General features: G+C 32.0%; 1 protein-coding gene across 2 annotated transcripts; it reads right to left on the reverse strand.

The window, feature by feature from the left end:
- Positions 1-906: 906 nt before the first annotated feature.
- LOC127082781 (sphingosine kinase 1) lies at positions 907-6,163 on the reverse strand. 2 transcript variants are annotated; one of them, XM_051023021.1, is made up of 10 exons: positions 5,613-6,163; positions 5,397-5,519; positions 4,671-4,771; positions 4,329-4,401; positions 3,607-3,693; positions 3,423-3,500; positions 2,972-3,042; positions 1,825-2,121; positions 1,442-1,564; positions 907-1,313 (listed from the first exon to the last, which is right to left on the reverse strand). In XM_051023021.1, the coding sequence occupies exons 1-10, from the start codon at positions 5,935-5,937 to the stop codon at positions 1,122-1,124; spliced, it is 1,470 nt and encodes a 489-aa protein (XP_050878978.1). In that variant the 5' UTR covers positions 5,938-6,163; the 3' UTR covers positions 907-1,121. The 2 variants fall into 2 exon arrangements, with proteins under 2 accessions (XP_050878978.1, XP_050878985.1); XM_051023028.1 differs by lacking the exon at positions 5,613-6,163 and having other exon boundaries at positions 4,329-4,404; positions 5,397-5,471.
- Between the last annotated feature and the right edge of the window lie 3,510 nt (positions 6,164-9,673).

The raw sequence follows: 9,673 nt of genomic DNA on the forward strand, positions 1-9,673 counted from the left end.
GACATATTCTCATCTGTCTGAGCGCGTCATGCGAAGGCACTACAGTACCGAAGACAGGGCGTTTCGAGTTCGTAGTTTATAGTATTTGTACTATAAATTTATTATCGGTTGTATTTTATTTTTACTTATTTAGACTCATTGTGTACTCTGGATTTATTACTTTATATGTCATTTTCTTCATATCTTTTGTATGATTTAATTTATAAAAAAATAAAAATTATAACATATTATCAAATTCATCATGGTACATAATGAATCAAAGTCAAAAATTACTGTCAGATGTGATTCCGAATATACATCTTCAAAGTTTGTCCAGTGTGAATACTAATATGTATCTCCATAACAATCTATATCAAAAAAAATTATTTCAGTGAGGAATGCATCGGATGTGCATTGAGTTGTTTCGAAAATACATATCCAAAATAAATTTTGAAAAATATATTGGATGCCACTAAATTTTTATTATTTTGAATGAAATTTGTGGTACATCTAAAGATACATTTCCAAAATCCGAACAACAATTATGTACTTTCATAGTGTGTCTTTTCCACCACTTAGTGTGTGATTAATAATTCTCATATTTAATTTGGTGTTGTCTTGAGTGATGATTTCTTAAGGCGTGTGTGTCTTTTTATGTAGTAATAGTAAATCAAATGATTGTAACACTTGGGTTTGTATTCTCGTAAACTTTGATCTATTCAGATTGCACAATTGTACTTTGCTCAGAGCTTTTTCAATAAAAAATCAACTGTTAAACTTTCAACAACTTCATGGTTCGTTATACGTGTATATAACTGCATATATTATTGCAATCTCCAGTTTATTAAATATTTATTATTACACTTGAAATTTGGAAGTGTATCACTTTAGAGAAGCTAAATCTTGTACTTTTACCAAAGATAAGCGTGATAAAATTATTTCCTTTATTAATATTCCAAAAAAATTTAACCCTCGCCAAATTCTTGTTGCAAAGGAAACTTGCTATACAATACATCTGATGTATCTGATGTTGTACAAGATCTGTCTATAACCCATGGAAGGTTATGTTCATACCACCGTGTGAACGGTAACGGTATTGCATTGAGTGGAATGTGCCCGCGAAAATAATTAAACCAAAAATATCATAAAGGGGTAAAAAGTGTAGCTAAACCTCTATCCACTGTTATCTGCAATTTATCATAGGCCATCAAAGCCTTCTGCTCACACTTGTAGGTTCCTTTCCCTCTTGCCAAAACCTCGCCATCTGAATCTATAATCCCTTCCTTCTCTTGGTCCTTGGTGCGTGAACCAGGTTCCAAACTGAAAGCTTTCACCTTTAATTTATTGCAAGATATATACACATTAGCAAACTTTGTTATACACATAAATCAATGCCAAGACTCTTTTGAAGCTCAAAGCAACTGCTACAAAAAGTATTACAGAGTATATAAGGACATCACACCTTCAGATACGTGACATACGGAGATTTCACATGTTCTCCATTACTCAACCCTGACAACATTGACAACAAATGTAACTTTGGGCAATTCTTCGAAATGATCAGGTCCAGATAACCATCAGAGAACTGCATTTAACAAATTATAATAGAATGATTATCAGACTTACCTCACTAGGGAGAAAAAAAATCGTTACGAAAAATCAAACCACTTAGATCCGTATAGTAGCAACAATTAAAATCAAGCAAACTAAGATGCAAACATCATTCATCACAATTTGTGCAATTGATATAAAATTCATCCTCCTAATGAAGCTGTTGCCACGGATGCAATTGTGTTATCGGGGAAAGTAAAAGATATGCCTAGATTCTTATTCACAAAAACTGACCTTTGCATCAGGTGCTGCCATTGTGTCTTCAGCTCCCCAAGGTACATTGTGAAGCCAGACACTAATAAAGGGTCCGTTTATAACTCTCCAATTCATATTTTCCAAGTTTATTTCAGGTCCTTGATAATAAAGTGTTTGCAAATTAACATGTGCTCCTTCACTTGGATCACTGCTGTCACCTTTGATAGTGGATTTGGCAGGGTAACTGGTAGACTCCCCATAAGACTCAAACCCAGGTGCAGGCACAAACGAAACGCGTCCATTGTATTGCCTCAAATTGAATAATCTACAGAGAGCCTATAGCAGGAGAGAAGTGAATAAGGAAAACAATAATGACCAAGACCAACTCCCATCTCTCAAATAATTGCAGAGCACGTTTAACACGAGTTTGAAACTGTTAAAAGCAAAGTCAGTATAGTATAGTTATGTACTTATGTTACATCTTAAGCTTGAGCTCCCCACCAACTGTTCATTTATGATATAATGGCAAATAGATTTCAGATTTACCCTTTAAAGTATAATGCACAAAGTGAAAGATTTAACAGTAGGTAAGAAACTTATCTCAAAATCAAAGGCAAGATTCTGATTACAAAGCCATGGTGCATTTGTTTTTTTCCTTTATATTTTGGATCTGTTACTCGGGGATGTATACAGAAAAGTAAGATTATCCTAAAACCTTTAAGCAGGCAGAAGCTGCAGGATGGAGAACAGTAGCGCATTGAAATTAGAGAGGGAGAAGTAAAGAATATATCATTGGACTAGAAATGGCACTTTCATTAAGTGTGTCTTGCCAGATGTGTACATCTGAGTCCATGAAATTAAAGGTACATTTCTTGCGCTCTAAGTAATCCAGAGCATTATACTTAAAGTCACAAACAAACTAAGATTGTAAAACACACAAAGTTAAAGTGTTAAATGATAACTGCAACATAGGAATGATAAGGTGATTTGGAACATAAGGATTGGAGATATAAGAGGCTGACGGTTCAACTCCCCCACTAACATTTCTAACAACTAATTACTAAAATTTGACATTAACAGAAAGAAAAAAAAAAGATAATTGCAACAACAATCCATTTAGGGCCACTTTATATTCAGTGAAATATAAAAATAACAAGATGCAAACATTATAAAATGGCTTACTAACATAAAAATCTAAACGAGCACTTCCCATCCACCGATACTTTTCAGACTCGATGTCAATATCAGCAATTAGACCTGAAATACCATAACATATTTGATGATATCATATTGTATCAAAGTGAATACTATTGTCAAAATTTGGTGCCATATGTAGGCTCAAATCTGGATTATATAAACAAAAAGGAAAGCGTAACAAACTAGGGTCGTGCTAACTTCTGCCCCAAGGGAACAAGTTAAGAAACTCAAGTATCAAAAAATAGAAAGTTCTGTGTTGAAAAAAGCAAAATTCCAACATTTAAAAAAGTCAACACACAATTAACAAAACAAAATTTTCATATTTGGTTTCTCAACTTGTGCCCTAAGCCCTTAGGACACAAGTTAGCATTTTCCAAGAAACTAAAAACTTAGATTAGCATATTCATTGGCATAGTCAAGTCTATGGTGAGGGTAATTACCCCATGCAAGCATTAGTATACTGAAAAATCTGGTTTCTCCTTGTGTGATGGTAGCCACATCAAGCTGTCGCTTATGGCCTGTCAAAATTTCATACACATTTTATTCTCTATAACATCATAGAAAAAGGGGCAAAATAAAATAGCTAGGGTATGACATGCTTGAATGGCATAAACGGATTAAAACCTCGTATAATAGCAAGAACGGCATTGGATATTGCACAAGGATCGCCAACTGAATCAAGCAGAGATTTTGCCATGCCATTTCCCGTACCTTACAAAGTATGAAAGAGCTTATTAGCTTGGCATAACTAAATCTGTGTAGTAACACATGCACTCATTATGAACAGCCAATAACAAATGATAAACCTTCTAAACAAAATCCAGCAAATAGCGTATTAGTAAATCTGTTGGTAGAAAGTTAATCCATAAAGAGGGTTTACAGTGGAAAAAATAGGAGCAGTAATGAAGATTAGAACCAAAGGACTAACAACTGTAAGTCAGTAACTGTCCAGTAGAGTTAATTGGGCAGTGAGAATAAATAGGGAACAGGGGCTGGAATTGACATGGAAGAGGGAGAATCAGTCAGAAGACTTCTGATTCAGTTGGAATTTCAGTGGTAGGAGAGCCAGGAGAAGCTTTTGGTTTTCTTTATTCACCATCTCCATCTTAGTTCTAGTATCAACATAGTCAGCTAAAGATTGAGGTTTGCCTCGCCTAGAATAAAATTCCTGTTTTTCCTATTAACTCCTAATCCATTTCTATTACAATACTAGCCTAATCTCACTGTTTCTGACAAACAATCAATAAGCCACAGCTTCGCGTCCCACTTGTTCTTAGTAAAATGTTTGAAGTAATCGAGTCAAATTATATAAATCCTCATGAGAAAAAAAGACGAAAGTAATAAACCTGCAGGAACTACTCCAAGGGGCATCTTTATTGCTGTATTCCAATCCTCTCTTTGAAGAAGCCCATTTACAACCTACTAAAATGTGTGATGCTTGTAAGATTAAAAAAGGCAATACATAAACAGATACAGCACATAACTGAATATCTTGGAAAGATGCCTCAAAGGGTAAACACAAACCCAGTTAATAATTCTATACAGGTTATTTTGAGTTTAAAGGAGATGCATTCTCGGTGTAAACCAAGTTTAATCATGAACTCAATGAGAATCCACTATTCTGTTATATCAACCCACACATAACTTGAGTCTTAAATTTGATTCTAAGAAATGGCAATGAAACTAACCTCAACCAAGATTCCATCTCCACTAACACAAACAATTCCATCATACTTCTTTATATCAAGCGAACAAGCAACCTCCTTGGCATGTAGCTGATGTTTGGTTTCTGAAAGAAAACAAACTGAATAAAAAAAAAATACCAACAAGTCTATCCCACTAAGGGCCCGTTTCTTTTGTTTTGTTTTTTAAATGATTTTTGTAAAGAAATTTTTCATAAAAATTTCAAATGAAAATTTTGTTTGAATAGTTATTCTTAAGTTTTTAGATATTTTATCGTTATATTGAAACTTCTTTTAAATATTAAAATTTCAAAAAATCACTTAATTTTTTAAAGCTAATTCTAATAGTTTTTCATAAAAATTATTTTTGAGATACAATTTTTTGAAAAAATTGTTACTTCGACTATGTTTTGATCTTCAATAATGTATATTTATATTATAGGATGTCAAAATTAATCTTTCAAATTAGAAAAAAAGAATGTAAAAAAACTTGTAACATTTTGAAAAACTGTTTTATAAAACCCAATTTTAATAATACAACTAAAAAAATCCATTTTTTTAAATCTAGAACTAACAAACCCTAAATGTCGACAGCTACATTGATCAACTTTCACCTCCGGCAGATCAATTTCATGTTTCTATCTAAATTGTTAATCTCGACTTCTCTTATAACAAGAACAAAAAATAAAAACATAAAAATCAATAGCAATAGCAAAGAAAGAATTAAATCACCTTGAATAGTGAGTTGAATTTGAGCATCTTCAAAAAGAGGTTTAACTTGTTCAGCGAAAATCTTCACAGCAGATTTCTTCCCACCAAATGGATTCACAAAAACCAGCAACCTCTTAGGTCGACCTACATCATCAGAATCCATACTTCAATTCAATCCATAACACAATTTCACAGTAACAAGATCACAACCGTAACAGTTCAAAATCTCTAGGTTACCAAGAGAATCAATAAATTCGCGAAGCTTCTGACACCAGAGCCTATGTGTTTCATCCGATGAGGGTTTAAAAACGACGTCATTAGGAACGAGTCTGCCCGCGGCACCGGTGGTGCAGCAACCGTCACGAGCCTCCACGAGCGTCTTGAGTTTGATGTAGGGTCCACTAGCGACGAATCCGAGGACCTCTTTTTCGAGGGAGAGACAGCGTTGGATCCCTTCCGACCACCAGAGCCTACCGTCGGCGAGAAGAGCAAGCGGCGTGACGGCGCCGTTGACGGTTACTCGGTCCGAAAATAAAGGACGCTGGTGTGCAGGTAGATCCATCTCCGGCTTCAGAATTCAGTTCAGGTGGACCCCACCAATCTCAGACGGAGACCCGGTTCGGTAAACAAACCGTCCGTGAAATCCGGTTTCAGGTTTCGGAAATAATTAGAAATTATGAAAAATAATACTATATTTTGGATTAGGTTTAAAAATACAATGATGAAGAAAGAAAGCACTAAACTTAGAATGTGTTTTACTAAATTTGATTTTCTTTCGTGTACTAGTTGCCTTGACTTTGACGCCAACTAAGTTAAATAACAACACCTTATCAATTTGAATTTTGCATCTATTATTTTATTTTAGTTTCGAACTTTTATTTTATGTTTTTGTTTCTACGATTGTGTATTAAATTTGTAACGTCAATCGATAGATAACCATTATTAAGGTCATAGAAATGGGCATGCAAAAGATAGGATTAGGAATCAAGAGGAAATACTATTTGTATACTCAATATATTTATGCTTCTTGGTTTATTGTATTCTTTCCTTGTCTTTTTAATCTTATAAGACGAGCCCCGCAATTAATAGAAAATATTATTTTTTAAACTTTTAAATAATAATTGAAAATTAAAACTATAATATAAGCAACTAAATTGAACTGGAGTAAGATGATATCAAGTGAGGATGAACAACCACAATGAAGAGTTTTTAATCACAAGTATAATTTATGTTGTGAAAATGGCAAAATTGAGTTCTCTTTCTTAAAACATTCTCCTGAACTATTATCACATATGTTATTTGAACATAATGCTACATACATGAAGAGTATTTAATCACTACTTAGAATTTACAATATGATATTTGCATTCACTTCACTAGGTGTTAAGTTGGATAACAAATTCAATAATAGTTGCAGTCCGCCTATTATAAGAATTGATAATCTTGTCATTGCATTAGAAGTTTATTGTCATCAAAATGACACTCACCCAATAAAATGGAAGGTTTACGATAAGAGTATCATATATTTTTTTATTACAATATAAAATTTGCATTATAGATACTTACGTCTCCATTTTTTTTCTTCTAGAAACAAAAAGAACATTTATCCCCAAATCGTTCAGAAATTATCCGATATGTTATACAATTATAACACAAATGCCTAAAGTTTCCTACTAGAAAGACAACAACTTAATCAAACCAATGTCCACAATTTAAAACTCAGTTTAATTTTAAATAGAGCTACAGATCCGAAGATTGTACAACCAACCAATTATTAATGAGGTAGTAACATTAATTGTTGGTAACGTTGACACAACTGAGGAAAGAGATATTATTATGCAAAGCAAATGGGGGAAACAACAACGAATTAATGAGTTTCATGCGAGATATTTGGCTTACCAATTTCCATTGATATTCCCTTGTGGGGACGATGGTTATAGACCTAGTGTTTTCCACCGAGATCTTGACATTTTTAAAGATAATCCAAGAAACAAACTTACTATTCGAGAATGGTTGACATTAGAATCCAAAAGAGATGTGAAGAGGCTAAAACTTTATTATCGTCTAGGAGATTGTTCCAACAATTCTTAGTTAATGGTTACACAATGCTTGAAAGAGAGAGATTGAAATTGCTCCGAAAAATCAATTTAATCTAAGAGTGTCAAAGTATATAAGCTTAAATGAAGGGGGAGATCAAAGTCAAATATCAAGTTCAAGCACATGAAAAAGAGTCATATTATCATCATCTTATGAAGGGGGAGATCAAAGTCAAATATCAAGTTCAAGCACATGAAAAAGAGTCATATTATCATCATCAATATGGAGCGGTGTTATCATAGTACTTCAATATATATATATATATATATATATATATATATATATATATATATATATATATATATATATATATATATATATATATATATATATATATATATATATATATATACACACACACAACTATATCAACATGGGTTTTAATAGGATCTCAATTGTTATCGTTCCAAGTAAAACAACAAGTGATGGAAATGACATAATCAAACAATATCTTGGTTGTAGATATGTCTCACCAAGCAAAGCATGTTGGAAAATATTTTCTTATTCAATTAATCGAAGGAATTCAACTGTTGAAATGTTGGTTTTTTATGTTAAGTGATAGAATTCAATATACTACAAAGACTTTGAACAAATAGGAAATGTCCTTCTTAAATTGAGTGTCACTGAATAAATGTTTACTTCTTGGTTTGTGAAAAATAGAGAATATGAGGAAGCAAAATTATTGACGTATGGATAATTTGTATCAAATTTTATTTATGTCAAAGAAAAAGTTGTTGAAAATCAAGGAAAAGAGGTTACATAATTGGTCTCTTAATTTGGGTCCCTCAAACAACCAGATAGTTGTGTTATTCGAGGATGTTGTTGATCGTGAAGAAAGAGTATACAAGTTATCATGATCTCAAGACACTTAAGAGCTTCAAATATAAAAGTTTTCGATAAGCATGTTTTGCAATGAGGTTTCTACAATAAGACATAGAATTCATTGAGATAATAAAAAAGCTTATAATTGGGGTTTTGGACTATTTTTACGAAAAACTTTTTGTTACAATGTTGTTATCAAATTTGATGAATCACCCAAAGCATGTTTGGTGTAGCTCTTGGAGATACTTATGAGATGGAATTCTTTATGAATAAATTATATTATAAAAAAAAATCAATGTTATATTAATATATACTTTTTTTAAAAGATAATAGTCGCCTTTAATATTGAATTTTGTTTTTGCTATAATCAATTGACATGAATTTGAATATCTATGGTAGAATTATTGTTGTCTAGTGAAGATATCCAACAACTAAGTTTGATGGAAATTGAGAAACACCTGCACATAAAAAAACAGAACAGAAGAAGCTTGAAAGAGTTTAAGCTAATTTTGTATCAAAATAATTATGTTCTAGACTTTCTTGAAAATAGATTGATGTATGATGAAAGACAATATGATATTTTAGCTCAAAATAAATTATACCAAGATTCGTTTCAATCATCAACAAATATTACATTTACTACGTATCACATATTAATTACTATTCAAGTCTTCCTTATATATACACTTTTGGTATTTATCAATTTTTTTCATTCAGCTCATTTTTATGGAACATTGATATTTTTCAAGAGTTTATTTAAGTTTATAATGTAAATTAAATATATAGTTTCCTCTACTTTTTTAATTATACATCCGATCGTTTCAAAAATAATAAAAGTACTTTTGCATGCTTACTATTTCTATATTAATATGTGAAAAAATATGACTCAACCTACTTTCGCTCTAAAGAGAGATCAAAAATATAATTTATTATAACACATTTAGCACCTCTTGCTAAAAGTTCTCATATTTTTCATGGAAACCTTGCTAAAAATAAATTAAACTAAAAAATATGTTAGTGATAAAATAATATTCACTAAGCATATATAAGATCACTTGCTAGAGGATATAATCAGACTTTTCCGATTTAATCTCTATTAGGTATTTTAACTATAAAATCTCAATATATCTTGAGAAACCCCCTCATAGGATGGAACAAATCTCTGTCAATTTTTCATCTCTACAAACCGCTTGATATGAGAGTTGACTCAAAAAATTCGTAGAAGTGACACGATCATCAAAGATCCTTTATCTCAAACTCTTAAGAGGATTCATGATCATCAAAGTCATTGACCAACATCATCAATACGAACAAGAAACACCATGATTAATCAAGATCATTAAATACAACATACGTCATATTTTACTTGTATACTTAGA

Source organism: Lathyrus oleraceus, chromosome 1 (genome assembly GCF_024323335.1).
Source record: "Lathyrus oleraceus cultivar Zhongwan6 chromosome 1, CAAS_Psat_ZW6_1.0, whole genome shotgun sequence".
NCBI classification, from domain to species: domain Eukaryota; kingdom Viridiplantae; phylum Streptophyta; class Magnoliopsida; order Fabales; family Fabaceae; genus Lathyrus; species Lathyrus oleraceus.

Bases quoted from the DNA above. Each gene is read 5' to 3' on its own strand.
- LOC127082781 (XM_051023021.1), bottom strand. From the start codon at position 5,937: ATGGATCTACCTGCACACCAGCGTCCTTTATTTTCGGACCGAGTAACC. The intron at 5,520-5,612 runs GTAACCTAGAGA...CTGATGATGTAG, and splicing joins CGAATTTATTGATTCTCTTG to GTCGACCTAAGAGGTTGCTG. The intron at 4,402-4,670 runs GTTAGTTTCATT...ACATTTTAGTAG, and splicing joins GAGATGGAATCTTGGTTGAG to GTTGTAAATGGGCTTCTTCA.